This window comes from Ostrea edulis, chromosome 7 (assembly GCF_947568905.1).
Source record: "Ostrea edulis chromosome 7, xbOstEdul1.1, whole genome shotgun sequence".
Classification (NCBI taxonomy): domain Eukaryota; kingdom Metazoa; phylum Mollusca; class Bivalvia; order Ostreida; family Ostreidae; genus Ostrea; species Ostrea edulis.
The window spans coordinates 10,061,145-10,082,986 of record NC_079170.1 but is presented as its reverse complement, the minus strand read 5'-3'; the positions used below and the strand labels follow the sequence as shown (position 1 = coordinate 10,082,986).

The 21,842-nt window shown below is 35.0% G+C and overlaps 2 protein-coding genes across 2 annotated transcripts in view; both read left to right on the top strand.

Moving 5' to 3' along the window:
* The window catches only part of LOC125656182 (uncharacterized), a 374,718-nt gene that overhangs the window by 303,728 nt on the left and 49,148 nt on the right, over positions 1 to 21,842 (top strand). The gene's annotated exons all lie outside the window — the stretch shown is intronic.
* On the top strand, positions 7,849 to 15,071 carry LOC130047787 (uncharacterized). The gene is made up of 3 exons (XM_056143254.1): positions 7,849 to 7,946; positions 13,625 to 13,686; positions 14,426 to 15,071. The coding sequence occupies exons 2-3, from the start codon at positions 13,631 to 13,633 to the stop codon at positions 14,976 to 14,978; spliced, it is 609 nt and encodes a 202-aa protein (XP_055999229.1). The 5' UTR covers positions 7,849 to 7,946; positions 13,625 to 13,630; the 3' UTR covers positions 14,979 to 15,071.

Here is a 21,842-nt window from a genome sequence, read left to right as displayed (position 1 = left end):
AAATATTGCTTAATAACTCTAGTGTTTGTTGTTTATTTTACATAAAAGTTAAGCCTCAGGTAAAGGGTCTATAGTTCAACACACTTGTAGTTCCTTTGTAGGAGAAACTCGGTACAATATCAGTTATTTACACTTCGAACTGTGTGTCAGCTGATGTGTTATTTTTCTGATCAACCATTTCCATTTCAGCAGTATACATTGAATTATAAGTATTTGTATCTGCGTTTCAAAACCCGTATTCGTCGTTCAACTATGAACGCCCCACTGTAGATAACTTATACGTATTTGATATTATTGCTGTTACAAGTCTGTTTTCAATAGTTCAAAGTGAACTACCCTCCTATACATGCAATTTCCATTATTTTTTGTACATATTTGTTTCTTATTTCAATTGCACTGCATTACAATGTCAAATCCAAGTATAGACACGGAGGATACAACTAATACTACAACAGAAACTAAACCAGATGTCAAACTGCCAGTCACTGACAGTAAAATGTCAACAGAGGATATGAATCAATTTTGGAAAACATTGGAGAAAATGAAAATCAATCCACAGAAATTCATGCATTGGGCAGTTAATCATGATGAGGAAAAGCATTCTGTGAAAGAATCTATGACGACGTTTAAAGAACCAATGGCAGCAGCATCGCCGCTAGCATCTGGCTATTATAAAGCTCCTTTACGGATTTCCACTTTCTCAGGTGATGGGAAATCAGACTCTTCATATGACTTGTGGAAGTATGAGGTGACTTGTCTAATGAAGGAGTCTCAGTCAGAAGAAGCTCTACTTCAGGCAATTAGAAGGTCTGTGAAGGGGAAAGCAGCCAAAGTTATTATTCGACTAGGTGTTGGTGCTTCTGTTGAAGAAATTTTATTCAAATTAGACAGCATATATGGGAATGTTTTGGAAAAGGAGGATATATTAGCTGAATTTTATTGTGCTAAGCAAAGAGAGGATGAAACTTGTTCAGCTTGGAGCTGTCGTTTAGAAGAAATTCTTTGTACTGCTTTGAGGTTAGGCAAGGTTCAGAATTATTCTGTGAACGAGATGTTGCGCACAATGTTTTACAAAGGTTTGCGACAAGAATTGAAAGACGCTTGCGGACATCTGTATCACGCAATTAGCGATTTTGATAGACTAAGAGTAGAAATCAGGAAAATAGAGTCTGAACGCACAGTCCAGATCAAGTCATCAAAGGGCAAACAAAGCACAGTAAAAGCAGCAATCTCTTCAAAGACAGACTCATCTGATGATGACAAGTTAAAGGATTTGCAGGCTCAGATTAATCAACTAAAGGCAATGCAGCAGCCATATTACATGCCTCCTGCACAGAAACCATATGGTAATAAGGGTAAACAATCTTTTCAAAAGGGAAAGAAAGGAAACATTCAAACAAAGGATATTCTTACCCAATGCCTGAAGCTAGATCTACTGCAGCATGCCCTGATGACCAGCAATCGAGTCATAGATCTGACCAAATCATATGTTATAGATGCGGTCAAGAAGGCCACATAGCTATTGGTTGTAGAGTCAGAGTTGACCACAAAAAGGATTTAAACTTCAGATTGCCAAATCCTGGGGACAAGGGTCTGGCAGAAGGAAGAACAGTCCCACCAACTTATCAGAGGAATTAGTTGGAACATCAAATGAGGTTCAAGTGGCTGTTAATGGTGTCCGTGCCTATCATTACTCGATACAGAAGCCACAGTCTCTACAATATCAGAATCCTTTTATATAGCATATTTAAAGGATAAAACGGCGCTTGATTCAATAGATGAACAAATTGACATTGAATGTGCTGATGGTCAATTGATGCCATATTTAGGATATATCATGGTGAATTTAACCACATATGGACTGTCATCAGTAGAAATTCTACAAGATAGCATCTTTTTAGTTGTTCCAAACAGTAATTACAACTCAAAAGTTCCTGTTTTGATTGGAACAAATATTTTACACAGACTGATTGACATTACAAGATCAGAGTATGGGTCAAGGTTTTTGCAGGATGCAGATTTACATGCTTCATGGCACTTGGCATTTAGATGTCTGACATTACGTGAAAGGCAGCTGGAAAGAAATGGGAATCGACTTGCTATATTGAAGTCCGCTGAGTCTTGCAGGATTTTAATTCCACCTAATGGGAAAGTTGTTATTAAAGCTTGCTCAGACAGGAAGATTCCTTATCAGAAAGTTTTAGCTATGCTGCATTCAACTCCAAAGTCTAGCATTCCACTTGACTTAGATATCACCCCAAGTTTACATTATTATGACTTTGAGGATTCTAACATAATACCAGTGGAAATAAGCAATGTCACGACGCGAACAGTATCAGTTTCACCAAGAGCAGTTATATGCGAGATGCAGCCTATTACAATTGCAGATACATCTATTCCTTTGTCAACTTCAGAATTTGAACAAATTTTAGAGAAAGTTCATATATCCGACACATTAACAGAGACGGAGAAAGAGCGATGTAGAGGACTTGTATCTGAATACCAGGATATATTTTCCACAAATTCTACAGATATTGGAACTACTGACAAGGTGTACCATCATATAGAACTGTCAGATACAACACCTTTTAAGCAGAAATACAGACGCATACCACCAGCGATGGTAGAAGAAGTAAGAAACCACATACAAGAGTTGCTAGCCAGAGGAATCATCAGACCATCTCATTCACCATTTTCCTCTAATGTGGTATTAGTCAGGAAACATGATGGGTCCTTACGCATGTGTGTGGATTATAGACAGCTGAATTTACGGACTGTGAGGGATAACTACGCACTGCCAAGAATAGATGAAATATTAGATTCAATTGCTGGGAATTGTTACTTTTCTGTATTAGATATGAAATCTGGGTACCATCAAATCGAAATTTTAGAAGAGCATAAGCAGCGAACAGCTTTTACAGTTGGGCCATTGGGATTCTTTGAATTCAATAAAATGCCATTTGGACTTGCGAATGCCCCGGCTACGTATCAAAGACTACAAGAACAATGTTTAGGAGATCTTCATTTAAAAGTGTGTTTTATTTATTTAGATGATGTAATTGTTTTCTCTAGGACATTTGACGAACATCTTGACCGCCTTAAGCAAGTTTTTGTTAGGTTTAGGACATTTAGTCTGAAGCTCTCCCCTAAGAAGTGTTCTTTCTTCATGAAAAAGGTAAAGTATATAGGTCACATTGTTTCTGAAGATGGGGTACAGGCGGACCCAGACAAGGTAGACAAAGTCTTAAACTGGCCTACTCCTAAAACTCCTGAAGATGTACGACAGTTTTTAGGCTTCGCAGGATACTACAGGAAATTTATCCAGGATTTTTCAAAGATTGCACGACCATTGATAGATATCATGGCAACTGGAAAGAAACCCAGAGGAAAAAAGAAACTGCTTCCATTGACATGGCATTGGGGACCATCTCAAGACAAAGCATTCACTATATTGAAAGAGAAATTAACCTCATCGCCAGTGCTTGCCTATCCTGATTTCAGCAGTCCATTTGAGTTACACACTGATGCATGTCAAAGTGGACTCGGAGCGATATTGTATCAAGAACAGGATGGGATTAAACGCGTTATTGCATATGCCAGCAGGGGACTTAGTAAATCTGAAAGAAATTATCCTACTCATAAACTGGAATTTTTAGCTTTAAAATAGGCAATTACGGAAAAGTTTTCAGATTACCTTACAGGACAGACATTTTCAGTGTTTACAGACAACAACCCCCTCACATATGTTTTAACTACAGCAAAATTAGATGCAACTGGCCACAGATGGATTGCCGCACTGTCTTCATACAACTTCAGTATTACATACAAGCCAGGTAAATTGAACACCGATGCAGATATATTGTCTAGATTACCAGCGAAGACCGAGACCATGGATACTGAAGCTGTCAGAGCGATAGTCAATGCTGATGATAAGCCACCATATATCAAGACACTACCAGTTTTGCCTGCTGTGTGTCAGCAGTTACATCTGCCTTCAAATATTAAGGACATTCGGCACATTGACATTCAGCAAATTCAGGCTGAGGATGCTACCATTTCGGCTATAATAGGTTATGTCAAAGCTGGAAAGAAACCTCCAAGGAACTCTGCAAGTTGCGAGGTTGAGGCAGTTCTTCATCAAAACTTTAAGAAGCTGAAGATGAAAGATGACATACTTATTAGAGAGACACAGAATGCATATGGTACCTGTCATCAACAATATGTTGTGCCACATACATTTAGTCCTGTGATCCTGCACTATTTGCACAACGATATGGGTCATCCAGGCAGAGACAAAACTATAGCTTTAGTCCGAAGTAGATTTTACTGGCCAAGGATGCACACAGATGTATTGAAGTGGGTTGACGAGTGTGAGAGATGCATCAAGTTCAAGACACCTAACAACGAGAAAGCATCATTAGTAAACATCACAACTACTCAACCTTTAGAGTTAGTTTGTATGGATTACATAACGTTAGAACCGTCCAAAGGAAACATACAGAACATATTAGTCCTGACAGACCATTTTACCAAATATGCAGTAGCAGTACCAACGAAGAATCAAACAGCAAAGACTACTGCTGAGGCAATTTTTAACAACTTCATCGTCCATTATGGTCTGCCGCAGAAACTTCATTCAGATCAAGGAGCGAACTTCTGTAGTAATTTGATTAAAGAATTATGCCAAATTACTGGGATATCCAAATCCAGAACTACACCATATCATCCCATGGGCAACGGAATAACAGAACGCTTTAACAGAACCATTCTTTCTATGTTAGGCACTTTGGATCCAGAACAGAAACATAATTGGAAAAAACATGTCTCTCCATTAGTACATGCGTACAACTGTACTGTACATGATTCGACAGGATTCTCTCCATATTATTTGATGTTTGGGCGAGAACCAAATCTTCCTGTATATCTCATTTTTGGAATCGAGCGAAATTGCCAATTTAAATTGACTTCTTCATACATTGAAACCCTACAGGAAAATCTCAGAAATGCATATCATCAAGCTGAAACAGCAATTAAGAATTCTCAAACGAAACAGAAGTTGCATTATGACACCAAGATAAGAGGAGTAATCTTAAATGAAGGAGATCGAGTTTTAGTTAAGGTTGTCAGTTTTGATGGGAAACACAAAATTCAGGATAAATGGGAGGAAAATCCCTACATCATCATTAGTCAGCCAAATGTTTCGATTCCGGTTTATAAGGTGAGACGAGAAGATGGCCAAGGCAGAATCAGAATTCTACATAGGAATTTATTATTGCCCATTGGTTCCAAGTTATCTTCACCTGTTCCAGCACCTAGATTTAGAACCAAGAGAAGTGAAAAGTCTCAAGATAGAGAAAAGAGATCTGCCATCCAGGATCAGTTGGAAGGATCTGATGATGATGCAGACAGCATGTATGTTACAGTGGAATGCCCTGTACTATTTAGTGATGCACTGTCTGAGGATGTTGCAGATAGTACTCACACTATTACTGGTGACGATCAGAGTGGTGTTGAGTACCTGGAGGACGGATCAGGTGAGGACGCTCCCAATCAAAGTACTCAGGAACTACCTGATGATCTTGATTCCAGCAGTTCTCATATGGATGATTTACATGAACCTGTAGCTGAGGTTCCTGATGAACATGATGATGATGATGATGATAACCAAGATGATGATAATGAGACCGATTTGCCTAGAAGGTCAACAAGAATCAGAAAGAAGCCGCAAAGAATGGAACATTATGCCTGTAGTCTACAAATGTCTCAGCAACCCGAATGGAAGGATAAGGCAGTGTGTTTTAAAGAAATGGCTTCTCAGTTGAGAATGATGGACAAAGAAATGTCGAAAGTTCTTTTAAAAATGTTTACCGAAAAATTCTGAGTTTTTATTTTTAATAAATTATCATGCATTTTTTTCAGTATTTCAACACTACATGACAGAGGGTAAGTCTTCCTTTAAATGACGTGGAAGTCATTTTAAAAGGAGGGGAAGTGTGTAATAGTGTTTATTAATTGATTTAAATTAATAAATCTACACAAATTTGTATATAGATTTCAAATGAAACATTATCTGAATAACCACTACATTGAGATGTGTTTTATGCTCATCCAAGTAGAACAGGCAGTACCTGTTCTGATTTATTGAATTTTGCCTTAGGTCATTATAATCAAACTTTTGTAAATAGGTTTGAAAGTGTTCGAAGTTCCTATTGGTTTTAGTGTTGTTAGCTGGTGTTTTATTGGTCAGTTCTTTTTCCCTCCAAAAGTTCTTGGTGGTGTTCAGTCATTCTTTGTCTAATTGGTATATAGAGAAGTTGGTGAAAATATATGACAGATATTTGACTGTTGACTGATCATTTCTTTAACAAGTCAATCTCCATGGACATTTTTGTTAAATGAGGGATTATTGCCACATCACTTATTCCCATAGAATGAGTGTCATACACATACATATATATCTAAACCTTAGATTCTGGCAATAAAATGGAGGTGATCGACATCTAAGAACCCATACAGGACTTTGTTGTTTAATTCGACAGAAACCCTGTTACACATATATCTGTTTAATCTCGTGCTCTTTACATTTTGTCGAAAGTTCAAAAGAGCAATGGAAATGGTATTCACAATTTTCATGGAGTGTATTACTCTATACTGTTACTTTAATAACTTGTGTTGTAACGAGTTTGTTATGGTCCGACTTTGTTTTGGTCCGACTTTATTATAGTCCGACTTTGTTTTGGTCCGACTTATCTGACAGCGATATATAATTCGTTCTAATTCGTTCCTCAAACGAAAGAAATCACACACACACACACACACACACACACACACACACACACACACACACACACATATATATATATATATATATATATATATATATATATATATAGCCTGCACTTTAGTCAGATTGAGTAAACAACAACAAACATTTCTTCTGCTGACTGTCCCTCCTTTAAAAACGATGATACGTGCCTGCGACTAGCAGAGCAGTTACACAATGTGTACTGGAAAGACTAAGTATTTTATAAATCTGAAAAATCTCGGATGTCCCAAGATACAACCTTCCTATTATTTCTTTGAGATGATTTGGCAATTTTACAAAGGTGACTTATAAACCGTGATTTAAAAAGGTTTAATCAACTGTAAAGTATTTGATATTGTTTATGAAGCACCATTTTAGAACATCTCAGGAGTTTCGGTTTCGGTTCATGCTAAATGTATATGGGTATGAGTCAAATGAGTGCAGTTTTGAGTGCAGGTTTTATAGGGGGTTCAACGGAGTGCAGTTTTGAGTTCAGGTATTCACATGAGTGTAGGGGTCAGCGGGGGTCAAGTTGGCCACGTGGGCAGCTGGCCAGGTGGACTTGTATACACACACCGGTACCGACTCGCAGAAAACCAAAAGGAAAACAAAACGTTCAGACGATATCTCCTCAGATTTCCCACCTGACCAGCTTCACCTCGCCACCTGGCCAACTTGACCCCCGCTGACCCCTACACTCATGTGAATACCTGCACTCAAAACTGCACTCCGTTGAACCCCCTATAAAACCTGCACTCAAAACTGCACTCAGTTGAACCGGCCATTGAGCCGCGTTATACTACTCATACCCATTATATACATTTAGCATGAACCGAAACCGAAACTCCTGAGATGTTCTAAAATGGTGCTTCATAAACAATATCAAATACTTTACAGTTGATTAAACCTTTTTAAATCACGGTTTATAAGTCACCTTTGTAAAATTGCCAAATCATCTCAAAGAAATCCGAGTGTGTTCCATAAACAAGGAATATAATTAACAAACAAAAAGCCATTGAATCTAAAAATACGACAGTGTTTGAACGTACTCAATTTACTAATCAATGTACACACCCGTGATCAATGGTGTGTTGACAGTACACGAGATATCCTACTCATAGGACAAGCTGTGTCTGAAACTGTAAGTTCTTTCATTTTCCTGTCTTTAAAATGAACAATTGTTAAAATCAAAAGGAAGTATATTGAGTGATTATTTAAAATGAATACCCATATTACGAGGAATCAGTATTAAAATAGAAAATAATAAATACTACATTTGTATGTATAAACTTTTAAGTGCCTAGCTTGGAATTATCATTGAACTTATACATGGACACGTTGTAAATATTTATAGGTTATAGACTTTGTATGGGAAATTATGACGACCAAGTTTTTTGGAGCGTAGACTGACCGTGCTTGCGAGGTCCGTCCGCAACAAAAAACGAGGTCGTCATATTTTCCCATACAAAGTCTATAACCTTTTTATTATATACTTTCAATTTCATTTAGAAACTAACAATAATTTATTTTTAACAATTTCTTTAATGGTTTAACTGAGTAAAAGATGAAAAACACGAAAAATTTGAAAATTATTGACGTAGTAATTTGCTTGTGTATTGATTGTGAGGTAATGTTTGCGGGCCGGAATGTTTCCGGGCATATATCGTGATATATAGATGGTTTGCACACTCTAACGTCATGCTAGGTCAAAAGGTCATAGGGAAAAAAAATCTTACACCCGGGTCCTTTGTCAATGTGAAACAGCGAACGACGACGGCTGCTCGCCAACATTTTACGGCGAGACATACTTTGTTTAAGCATGTAAGATGATAAAAATATAACATTCGTAAAAGATACACTTTGAAGTTACCACTAAGAGTTGCAGATTAGAATGTTTCATTCACATTTGTTTAATTTGAGCTGGTGAAGTATAGGTTGTTAATGTCTGCTCGCTACTTTCACTTGCAATGTTTTCTATCAAATTACAGTCATTAGCTCTCGTGCCAATCATTTTCAATATTCGCACGACGGTCGCGCTTATATTAGAGCTTCTATCCGCACGATATTCTTTTCCCAATTATAAATTTCTTCTACTTGCCCATGAGACAGAATGAGAGATATATTTCATTTGTATGAATTTAAATCTTATAAGCTTCTGACAATTTAAAAAAAAACAACAACCGAGATGTCTACACAATTATTTAATTTATCTCTAACTTTGACAAATGACCAGTTCAAAGTTCACTTTTAGGTATAACATATGTAGGCCTATATATATTAAAGCTAGAAACTTTATTGCAAATAATAAGGATACTAATTATAAACCAGGCAATTTAGGTTCACCACCCAATACCCAACTGTTAGTCTATCCATTTTCAGCAGTCTGATTTAAACAACTGACTTCTCTTTGCGAGTGTAAGGAGAAAGAGGTGTGTAAGACAAGTGTAAGGAAAAGGAGGGGGGGATTTGACGATTCTAAGAAAGGAGGGTTTGTATTAAACGAATGTAAAGAGATGGAGGTATATTTGACGAGTGTAAGAAGAGAAGGGGGTTGGAAAAGCCCTGAATTATTCCTGACTTTCACTAACTATATAGACTATAAGTGATTTTCAAAATTTGTGGTCGTGCGTATAATCTCCCCCCCCCTCCCTTTTTGTAAAATTTCCTTTTTAAAAATATTATCTGTATAGATCGTAGTAGTTGTCAATATTTATATTTTGCACCACCCTTCCCCTTGATAAGGGACGCTATGATGTGCCTGGATAATACTGCCGTGATTTGTTGTAATGCATTATAATCTATTTTCTTTGTAAAATTACCATTAACAATGAATACCCCCCTGCCCCTAAAAACACCACAATACAATGGGTCCAGTAGTCGGTAGAGGGGTATTATCGAAATTTCACATTTTTGTGCAATTCAGAATTAAGATTTTTAGTGTAAAAATGATTGTTTATTATGAAATGGAATCTTCAAACATGGGTATGAAAAGCAACTTTAGTGCCAATAAATAGTTTCTCTTAGACATTCTAGAAAGGAACTTTTCCATAAAAGATATGCTAAAGTAAACCTTTGGTCCTCTTTATCTATTATGTAAACAAATTCTATCATAATATAAGAGATAAATCATTAAAAACTTTTGGGGGAAAAGCATACATCGTTGATTTGTCAAAAGGCTGCGTCCATGATTACGTCGTTTTTTCCCCTATGACCTTTGACACGCATATATAATATTAGGTAATTAAATATGGCGGCACCGAGTGTGCAAAACATCTATGCCCGCAAACTTTTAAAGAAAAGAGAAGATATGAAATTGAAAGTATATAATAAGTTATATTTATTGCGAGTAACTGCAGTTACGTTTTTTTTTATATTAGATATCTTACACAAGCAGTGAATGTTATGCTTTTTTGCTAAAGTTTTTTGCATTTTCATATACATGTAAATATCCCCACTTTTAAAATTCAAACAATTGCACTGTGTATTGTGTCTCATTCAGACCCAAGACAAACAAGTGAGTTTCATATGCAATATAAATATGAGCTTTTACACAAGGAGGGTAATACACACATGCTGATGAGTACAGTGTTTAATATATTTGTGTACAGACTCTTGGGTTTTTGGTGTGTTTTTTAATTTTTTTTTTAGATTTACGTATCAACAATCACTACAATGCCTAAATGTAAATCCATGCACATATATGTTAGTCTAATTTATCATATTAGATTTGGTATATCCTCTTGCACTAACTCTCATGTTAAAAATTAATTCTTTCAACTCTTGTTGATAAAGCAACATTCAGTTTTAAAGTTATCAATGTTGCACATGTATAATGAACATCTTTCTTGATACCATCCTAAATTTTTCTTTCAATTGTACATGTATTTATCTGGCTTACTTGGATTCTCCAACTCCATTTTGAATTGAAATCAATTCCATTATTGATTGCAAAAAATAATTCCACTTTCATGTTTTGATTGCTATATACAGATAATTATGCAGTGGACTATGTAGTACAAGTTATACATATGCATGTAAATGTATGCATTTAAATGATTTCTAGTAAGGTGATGAAATGAATGTAAAGTGTTTCATAGACCTTCATTATTATGTTGGTGTGTTTTGACATGAATATCTGTGGCACTTGTTAGATAGTATATGTTGTTATGTGTATTTTTCGTTTTGGTCCAGTTGTTTGTTTGTTCCTTTCTTTCTTGTTTGACATATATGTCTGTATCAAACCATTGACTTGTTTCATTTTAGTTGTACATTCTAAAATTGTTTCATACACTATTAAACTAGAATACAGTAGTAGTTATTTATTAGATATTAGTTGTTGTGAATGCTGATATTCTTGAAAGTTTCCATTTATTTCTATTGTAATTGATCAGCGTCCGTTCAACCGAAAACTACCATTACAATTTTGTTTTCAAATTTCAAGCACGACAAAAACTTGACCAATTACCAAAAATATTCTTCTTTACAACATCATATTTGTAAGAAAAAAATCATTGTATGTTAGATAGAGCAGGGAAAAGTTGTAAAGGAGGAAAGAATCGGTCATGGTAAAAAAAAAAGCAATTCTACTGTACAAAGGTTTATAGTTTATACATAGACGCCACAGACGATGATTTCTGAATAGTTTTAAGAGTTCCCTTTGTTTTTTGTCACGAGGAATGTCGAGATATCAATTGATTTTCAAACCCAATAACAAGCAATTTTTCGTCATGATACTCCTTCATGAATAATGTGAAAGTGGGCGGGTCTTAACACAAAGGACAATATTCACTTTATGAATATGAATATATCTCGTGCTTTCCCCGTTTACAAATCACGTAACATTATTTAATTGTATTAGAATCTTGATAATTTTGGAAGCTGTGTATGATTTTTACTGAATACAGATATGTTGCATTATGTAATCGATATCTTTTCAATGCAATTTATTCATTGTGATAAAAGGTGATGATACTGATAATACATGTACCTAAACACGTTATCAAAAACACATTCGGTCATACAATTTTAGTTACCGTCGCTGAAAAAAAAACCTGAAATTAGAAATCAGTACAAATCTTTTTGTTATTCAAATAGTTGTTTTCAACTAAATACGGAAATTATATGTAGAACTGTTAACTGTCAACATATGTTTCGTTCAAACCTTGTGATGTACTAAATATATGTCACAAGTGCTCACAAAAGATAAAGACACCCCTTCTCCTTTATGTTCCTAAAACAGCGGACAATACATCTAAATCACGTGGTATTGTTTTCGTATAGAGCAAGCTACTCCGGGTAGGTCATCAAGTTCAAACAGGTTTCCATAATGGAGAGGCTTCTAGTAAAATTTTGCTATTCTTTAATTTTAAAATATCGACGATATAAGTTACATTTATCCGCACACAAAAATTAAAACTTTTTAATAATATACAACCATAGCCTTAATGATTTAAAGGGACTGGTTCACGTTTTTCGGAAAAAATATTTTTCTTTTTTTTTATGTTAAAAATTTAAAATGTAACTCATTTAATGTTGACAACCAAAATTGGGACCTTCTGAATGCAGGGATAAGAGTAATATTTTAGCTTTAATTTGTGTTATGTAAACAAAGACTCGAGTCTTTTTATTTACATGTAAAACGAACAAACAAGTGAAATGTTAATTTTGTAATTTTAAGCATCCTCATTTTGTACAATCTCAAATTTCAACTATTAAATGGCACATTTTACTGAAAGTATACTTCAGATGTGATATATAACAAACTTGTATCAATATCCATTTATTTTGAAAACCTTTTAAACAAAAACACACCTCAATCTTTGTTTTCAAAACAAATAATAAACTCTCTATAATGAGCTTCTGTCATGATATATACTCTTATTGTTTTGTGTGAAAGCTTCTAAACATATTGGACAGTCGGTTTTGATCATTTAGAATGAAAAACAAAATTGGGGGGATCGTGAATCAGTCCCTTTAACTAATATCGTCCATATATGTCGAGAATGCCAAATTCCTATAGGAATTTCAGCTAATGAGGAAACCCCAAGCTTAAACTCAGAGTTGTATACCGTTTGTGGCGAATTATGCGCCGTGTAACATCTAAATCATAAAAGTGGAAATGTTAATGAGTTGAATCATGTAAACTTTAACATGAAACAAGAAAATTCATTTCTATAAATACATGTATGTTGGAGGTCATTTCATGTAGCCATTTCACTTCATCTTTCATGATCTTGCGGGATAGAGGGACTTGCTCCAGGATGGGACCAAACTGGGTATAAAGTGCTTATGTGTAAAACATTTTACTAATATCATCTTTAATGCTATTGATACTAAATTCTGATTACATAGATATTTAAAAGAAGCAGGCGTCCTTTGCCAAAATTGTAAATTTTATAATCCAAGGACAGAATTTTGGTTCCGAGTGTGACCAAAATTATCATAGTGACCATTGTGTTTCACAACGTCAGATAAAGTTGGTGAAAATTTTCAGGACATTGTTTCCCATCCATATTTATTATTTCCTTACAGGAAATGCATTATTTAGTTGTACGAAAATAAAGAACAGTACATGAACTTTTCCTGTTGTTCTTGCTTATGAACATTACAGACAGAATTCATAAAGTCAGCTTAGCACTTTTCAGTGCTTTGATTAAAATTACATTCATTTTGCAATGACATTGACTGAGTGTTCTCTCCTTTTGATTTGTAATAACGTTTTCAATTCACGCTAGTTTTTATAATCCGACAAAAAAGATATGAATCGTGACACTTTTTAAAATTCTTCCGAACTAATTCGCATTTTTTGTCACATTTTAGGGTGAGATGGCTGAACATTTCCATAACGTTAAAATTTCATCGGAAAACGTGACAGCATACAGGTATTATGTATACACTATCCAGATTTAGAAATATCATTAATTTAGTATTGGAGTTAAGAAGTGGATGAATGATTATTTTGGAGCTGTTACACAAAATTTGACCCGGAGGATTCGGATTACACAGGCCGTAGTGAAAACAATATCAAAGAACACGGGAAATTCGATAGATTGGCAAACTAGTTTCTCAGACAAGATCGTCATGATAATGGTTCATCACACACTTTTGCACAGTGCACCAATATCTCTTTTTTATCTATTCAATGTTGTTCTGGCGATATAAATGAATGTTTAAACTTAACTATATATAACTCAGATAAATAGATTATAAAATACAATTAAATATGATATACGTAATACTAGCATAGAGTTTTCTCATATAAAGCATCTTTTGTTCCTTTTTGTCAACAGTTGTCATTCGGCCTCAGTGGCCCAGTGTCTAGAATATCTGAATTCTTTGCGAAAAGTCTTAGGTTTGAGTGCCATCTACGCCTGAGGATTTCAGTTTAAAATTTATCAATACATTTTGTTAAAACTTATAAAATCTCAGAAGTGACAGAGTTGTATTAGGGGGAATTTGTATATACAAAAATTTATAAAATTGACCTCAAGAGAACATTTAGTTATCAGTGGTTTTCCGAAACTCTCCATTTCTTATAAATAATGGAGTGGTTAAACAAAAGAATGATGTCACAGGCGGGTTTTAATAGATGTTTTACCAATATTTCCGTTTTATGTTTAGAACTTTACGACCTGGTGATCAGCTGGCAGTTGAAGGAAAGATGAATGGAATTGATTATTACCATCACGGTATCTTCATCAGCCACGAGGACGGAATCATTGATTTCGGTGGAGAAAACAAAGCAGATGCAAGGGTGAGGCAAGTGGATTTGCTCGAATTCACCGGTTATGGGAGAAAACGATTGGTAAAAATAACGTACCCAGACGGCAAATGCCTGCCTCCTGCTGAAGTGGTAGAAAACGCCAAGAAACTCCTGGCCAATCCAAGGAAATGGGGACCATACGATGCCTTTAAAAACAACTGTGAACACTTCGCAATGAAATGCAAAACAGGCATAGCTCACTCACTTCAAGTTCTTCAAAAACTGAAGGAATGTATCATGAATCCTCTTCAAATATTCGAATATGCCGCTGTTTCAAGCGTTGGGGGTAGTTCTAGCATGTCGGGGTCTTCAGGATCTTCAGGCATGTCGGGTCGGGATCTTCAGGCAACTCGAGATCCTCGGGCATTTCCGGCTTTTCATGATATGTCTCGAGAAGTTTATGACAAATAACAAGTATTCTAGTGTGTGCTTATTTTCTAGACATGTGAGTCTGTATCTTCTGATTGAACACAAATATTGATTTCAATTAAATCTCTTGACGAATTGAACCAATTGTTTGCTTGTTTTTCCTATTAGGAATCATTATGTCAGACGATATGCAACAATTCAATCAATCTTTGAAGACATAAAATACCTGCTTAATAAAACAACCTGAATCTCTTCTACAAAATTGGCATAATGGGCCAGAATGGCATAAAAAAGGGTGCCTTAAATGGCATCCATTGCAAACAACATACGAACTTCAGAACCAACATTGAATGCAAGGTGAAGATAACGAGCAGTGATCAATCTCATAACTCCTACAAGCAATACAAAATAGATAGTTGGGCAAACACGGAACCCTGGACACACCAGAGGTGGGATCATGTGCCTAGGAGGAGTAAGCATCCCTTGTTGACCGGTCACACCCGCCGTGAGCCCCATATCCTGATCAGGTAAACGGAGTTATCTGCAGTCAAAATCAGTGTGCCAAGAACGGCTTAACAATCGGTATGAAACACGTCAGACAGCATTTGACCCAATGCGAGGTTGTATTGACGAACAAGATCGTTATAACGTCCATAGAATTTGCGAAATGCTGACTTCAATCGAGACTGTTGAAATCCCTGTACCATCAACTTGTTTGTCAGTAGTTTACCTCGATTTAAAAACTGACTATACCCAGAACAAGCTCTTTCATATCGAATCAGTTAAGATATATAAACACCATATGCAGGTGATAATGGAATATTGCTATATAAATGTGGGAAGTTGACGATGGAGAAGCTGAAATCATCCCGTTTGTCATACAGTTGAGTTGTTAGTTTGCCGTTAATGTCTACTTTCAATAAAACATCTAAGTATGAAGCAGAAGTGGACGACTCTGTAGTGTCCTTTATTTCGAGCTCACAGGGATATATCAAATCGACATATGAATGAAAGCTATCATTGTTAATAGACAAAACGTCTTCGATATATCCAAAAGTCGAATTAAAGGTCACAGCGAGAGATTTTTTCTTCTCACGTAGAAGTTTTTGAATAAATTCTGCTTGATATGAATATAAAAACAGGTCAGCTAACAAAGGAGCACAATTCGTACCCATGGGAATTCTAACCGACTGTTGGAAGACCTGATCACCAAAGACCACGAAGATATTGTCAATGAGGAACTCTAGCATATCTTTTATTTCAACTTCAGAGTACTTGTGCGTGGAATCAGAGTGGTGTTTAACAAAGTAAATTTTTGAATGACTGATCACTAGATATGAATATTTCCGTTTTCCGTTTTTGTTGAAGAAGCAAATGTCTATGATGTCAAAAATTTAGAAAACACACACATGGATAACTCCGTTTATCTGATCAGGATACAGAGCTCACGGCGGGTGTTACCGGTCGACAAGGGATGCTTACTTTTTACAAAATGCTGACCTCCCCTGATATCATTACATTGAATATTTTCCGTTTTCCATTCGATTTTAATTCCCCGTTTTAGCAACACCCCAAATATATAGAGTTATCTATAGACTAACTGCATATCAATAATAATTTTGAATAATACATGTATTATATATCTTGCCGAATTGCATAATATTTTCCATTATTGAAAGTGCTAGCACATCAACAGTTAGAGATAAAATAAGAGGTTAAACGTCTTCCTGCTTTCAACTTTCTCAGACACCAGGTTCTTCAAACAATGTATGATGCTAATCGATGGACCGCTTAAAATGTATCAATCAACCCGAAATATCACATCAACAGGGAAAAGAATTACATTTATATGTGATAACTTTCACAGGTACCTGAGATACCATTTTTTCATTACCATGATTACACAGTTCGGTTCTACAATCTATTTCGTTTCGGTGGGTTTCGTTTCGTTTCGGCAGATTTCGCTTCTATTTCGTTTCGCATTTTAATCCAAAAATACGACAGGCCTTGAGCGTACTAAAATTACTACCCAAATGTACATACCCTTGATAACTGGTGTATTGACAGTACACGAGATACCCTACCCATAGGACAAGCTGTGTCTGAAACTGTAAGTTCATTCATTTTGATTTATTTCCTGTCTTCAAAATCAACATTTGTTAGATAGGATTTTAATCAAACTGAAGGCATAATAAAATATACGGGACCAAAAGGAAGTACTTTTTGTATATGAATATTCAATATGAACGTCCATGTTACAAGGGATCAGTATCAAAATAGAAAATATCAATAAATACTATGTCATAATATGCAAGGTGAAGATAACGAACAGTGACCAATCTCATAACTCCTACAAGCAATACAAAATAGATAGTTGTGCAAACACGGACCCCTGGACACACCAGAGGTGGGATCAGGTGTTTGATTCCTCTTCATCCTTTGTTCAAAATCAAAAATTAAAATATATTCCAGTTAGTAAAATATTACTTAGATGAGTCAGTTACTAATCAACATTTGTAAATATTTTAAAGGCATTCATATTTTTGATATGACGAAGAGAAACTTGAAGAAAACCACCCAGTGAAATTTATTATATTGCTTTGCTCTTAGTTTTTTTCTACAGGAAAAAATTGATTTATTATTTTGATATTACCTTTTTTGAAGAGAGATAATTGAGGCATTGTGAATATTGAACAACACAAGATATACCTAAACAAAAATAAAATAAAACTAAGAGGTGTACGATATTTTCATATTATCACATCCCGATGCTGTTTTGTTACAATATCTTTTCACAACTTTTAAAAATTACATTGATTTGCATTGGAATTGACAGAATTTTCTCTTATTTTGATTTGAAATGGTACTGCGCCCTAGTTTTCATAATCTGAACAAGATATACAATGACGTAATGCTGGAATAAAGTATGTTATATACGTTCCTTGATTCAATTTTAAAAGCCAATGATTTGTGTGACACTTTCTTAAATTCTTCCGAATCCATTCGTAATTTTTTTTTTCATATTTCAGGTTGAGATTTTGTCTGATCAACAATTCCATGATATTAGAATGTCATCAGAAAACGTGATATATTACAGGTATCATTAAGAAATATAATATATTTAGCATTGTAGATAGATGTGAGTGAATCAATCTTTGGAGTTGTTGCACAAAAGCTGACCTTGAGGATTTCGATTACACAGCTCGTAGTGAAAACAATATCAAATAACACGGGAAATTCGATAGATAATCAAACATTTTTTTTTTCAGACAAAAACTTAATAATTATGGTTCATCTCACATTTTTGCACAGTGCATCAATGCTTATTCTGGTTTGGTAATTCACCACCAGTTTAAAATGAACTATAAATAACTCCGAGATTTTTTTTTATAGATTATGAAATTACAACTAAATATCACATACGTAATACTATCACACAGTTTTGTCATGTAAAGTATATATTATTCAATTCTATTTCAACGGTTGTCATTCAGGGTTAGGGTCTTACGTTGAATCCCATCTACGACTGTAGATTTCAATCTAAAAATTACTCATCAATTTTCTTAAAACTCAAAAGCTCCATAGTGACAGAGATGTATTAAGGTGAATTTGTAAATAGAATTTTTTTTTTAAATTGAACTCAAGAGAACATTACTATGTAGTCGTTCAAAACTCTACATTCCTAATTAATGGAGAGCTTAAACAATAGAATGACGTCACAGGCGGATGTTTTAATAATATTGCTTTTTTTGTTTAGGACTTTAAGACCTGAGCCCGAAAAACTGTTAGTCACATGGTTAACTTTAACACAGAAGTTAACACTGTGTTAAAGTTAACCAGCTTTCGAAAAACTGGGCCCTGGTGATCAGCTGGCAGTTGAAGGAGAGATGAATGACATTGTGTATTACCATCACGGTATCTTCATCAGCCACGAGGGAGGAATCATTGATTTCGGTGGAGAAAGTGAAGCAGATGCACGGGTGAGGCAAGTCGATTTGTTCCAATTCACCGATTATGGGAAAAGACGATTGACAAAGATCACACACCCATACGGCCCGTGCCTGCCTCCTGCTGATGTGGTAAAACGCTAAGAAACTCCTGGCCAATCCAAGTAAGATTGCAAAATTTAGGTCAATGCTCGGCGGTTGGGGCCTTTGAGTACACGTAGGAAGGAATCTTTATCGTGCCACACCTGCTGCGATAAGGGGCCTTGGGTTTTGCGGTCTCATCCGAAGGAATACCTCCATTTAATCGCCTTTTACGACAAGCAAGGGGTATTGAGGTATATTTTCTATCATTTTTGATAAGGTGAAATTAATAAAATGACGCAAATTTTAAGGGTTTTTGGAAACAAATGTAAGTTTTCCCAGTAAAAGTCATGCCCCTTAAATCTGCCACTGCATACACTACTCACCATAAATAATTATACAAATAAGCTTTTTAAACATTTTGGAATGAAATATATTCAACATAATGAAAAGGAGCTGAATTCACTATATAACTTTTAATTTATCTCAGTAAAATAATCATTTATTACATGTGAAACAATATTGGACATTCAATATTTTTGTCTTAATCTGTTAAATTGTGATATGTGTTTACTTTTGGTGAAAAATCAAAAGATTTTATAAAAGTACACATCAAATACACAATAATATGTATAAAAAATTAGTTTGATTTTTTTTTCAAGATAAAAGTTAGCATAATATCTCTTTTTCGAAAATTCAGAAAATGAAGTTTTTTGATTGAGACCAATAAAAATCTGTATCTATGATGTAACCCATATATTGTATGCGTAAGTAACTTATTTTGGTGAGTGTATACTTATTTATGGTGGGCAGTGTAGGAATACTAGAACAATTGCACATGTATTGGAAAATGAATTTTTATTAATATTTTTTTTTTGCATGTATCAGATATAAATTTCTAGTAGAAAACTTATCAAGAATTGGAATATATTGTATGCAGATGTGTTTGTATGTGATATTTGTGTGCAATGGAGATATTCATTCTACATGCAGTTTTTGTGTGATTTAGTTTATACGTTACATCAGCTAATGTCGACTAGCCAGACATACATAACCAGGATGCACAGTCAGATGGAATCCAGAGTATTCAGATTTGTCAAGTCAGTTTGGATTAACCCCAGTTTAATGATTGTATCAAGACTTAAAAGTTTTTTCCCCACCTTTTGTCAGTACACAACAACGCTTTACAGTAGCATTAGGAAGCAAAACAATGTGAACTTTCATTATCTGATCATTGAGCAGAAGACACAAAGTGAAATCTTACAAACATGTACTTAAATACCCAACTTTAAGTTAACGCCCCCAAATTTTACCTGTGTGGCGATCAATGATAAGCCGCTGGTCATTCAAACTTTTAACAATAGAGCTTAGGTTGATTGACGTTTGCAGAGACCTTGGTCTACAGCTACCTGAGAAGGATGTTTTGATAACAATCATGGCTAATGATGACCGGCAGTCTTCAGATCTCGAGGAAAGCCCCAGTATACCTGAGTTTTGATAGCATTGACTCGCACCTAGAATTATTTTAATTTCTAACGTCCTCTATACAATGTAATTTATCATCGTATTTTCTCTCTCCATCTTTATACATGTATTATAGATTAAACAATCAGAAATCAAACAATAATAATAATAATTTAAAAAAAAAAACTAACATAAGTTATTGGAATATTTTCTATTAATGATTTATTTTGGCTTTATATTTATAAAAACATAGCTGCAAAAATGTAGCCCTATCCAATTTTTTTTTAATTCTGACGTTTTCGGGATAGGGCTACAATTCCATAGGATCTCCGTAATGGTGCAAAATAATTTTATGAATAACCGATAATAAACTCTGTGTATTAGTCCCAAATGTTGTTTACACCAAAAGGAGTACCAACTTTGTGCTCGGGCATGTCTAATAAAGGTGTTTTTCATTAAATATAATGTACAGCATGCAAAATCCTTCGTCTGCTCCGCCATGCTTGTTACCGCGAGATCTCGTAGGTGGATCTAATGAAAAACCTAAACATTGACAATCAGCGCGAAAATGTAGTTACTCGAGCCACTTCGACAAAGAAAGGAAAATCATATTGTTGCAGAAAGAATTTACACTCTGCTGTTCGGTTTTTAACTTGATATTAAATTCAAACCTTTTCAATACCGACGAAATAGATTTCGCCTCCATACTTGTACTACCTTATATGGCATATGCAAATGACTTGACAATCGGAAGCTTATACTTCAGTACATCAAACATGGCGCACAAATATGAATCGAGAAATTGGAATTTATCGAAATTGTTGAAAACGGTAGAATAGAGCCTCACGAATCTTAAGTTGCAGATTGTAAATTTATATATTGACTAAGAAACATAGAATATCATTTTATTTACGTAAAGAAAGTCAGGAAATGTTTAGAATGAGCGCAAATGTTGCGGGAGTGAATCACTCCCGCATTTGCAACATTACGGAGATCCTAAGGAGTTGTAGCCCTCTCCCTAAAAAAAAAAAAAAAAAAAAATCAGAGAGGGCTACATTATTGCAGCTAATAAAAACATGAACAATTCTTTATTGGCGCAGCACATCAACATGTATAATGGTTATATTGCCCATGCGTAAAACTGTTACAGTAGTTTAAAAAATGCTTCTGTTTGAGATACCACATGGATTATAAATTACACAATCAGAAATCAAACAATAGTAAAAAAAAAAAAAAAAAAAAAAAAAAAGCATAAATAAGTTATTGAGATATTTCTATTTATGATTTATCACGATTTTATATTTATAAAGATAAAAAGAGAGAGAGAGAGAGAGAGAGAGAGAGAGAGAGAGAGAGAGAGAGAGAGAGAGAGAGAGAGAGAGAGAGAGAGAGAGAGAGAGAGAGAAAGAGAGAG

Excerpts from the sequence above, each read along its gene's own strand:
- LOC130047787 (XM_056143254.1), top strand. The coding sequence starts at position 13,631 with ATGGCTGAACATTTCCATAACGTTAAAATTTCATCGGAAAACGTGACA. Across the intron at positions 13,687-14,425 it reads GAAAACGTGACAGCATACAG|AACTTTACGACCTGGTGATC; the intron begins GTATTATGTATA and ends TTTTATGTTTAG.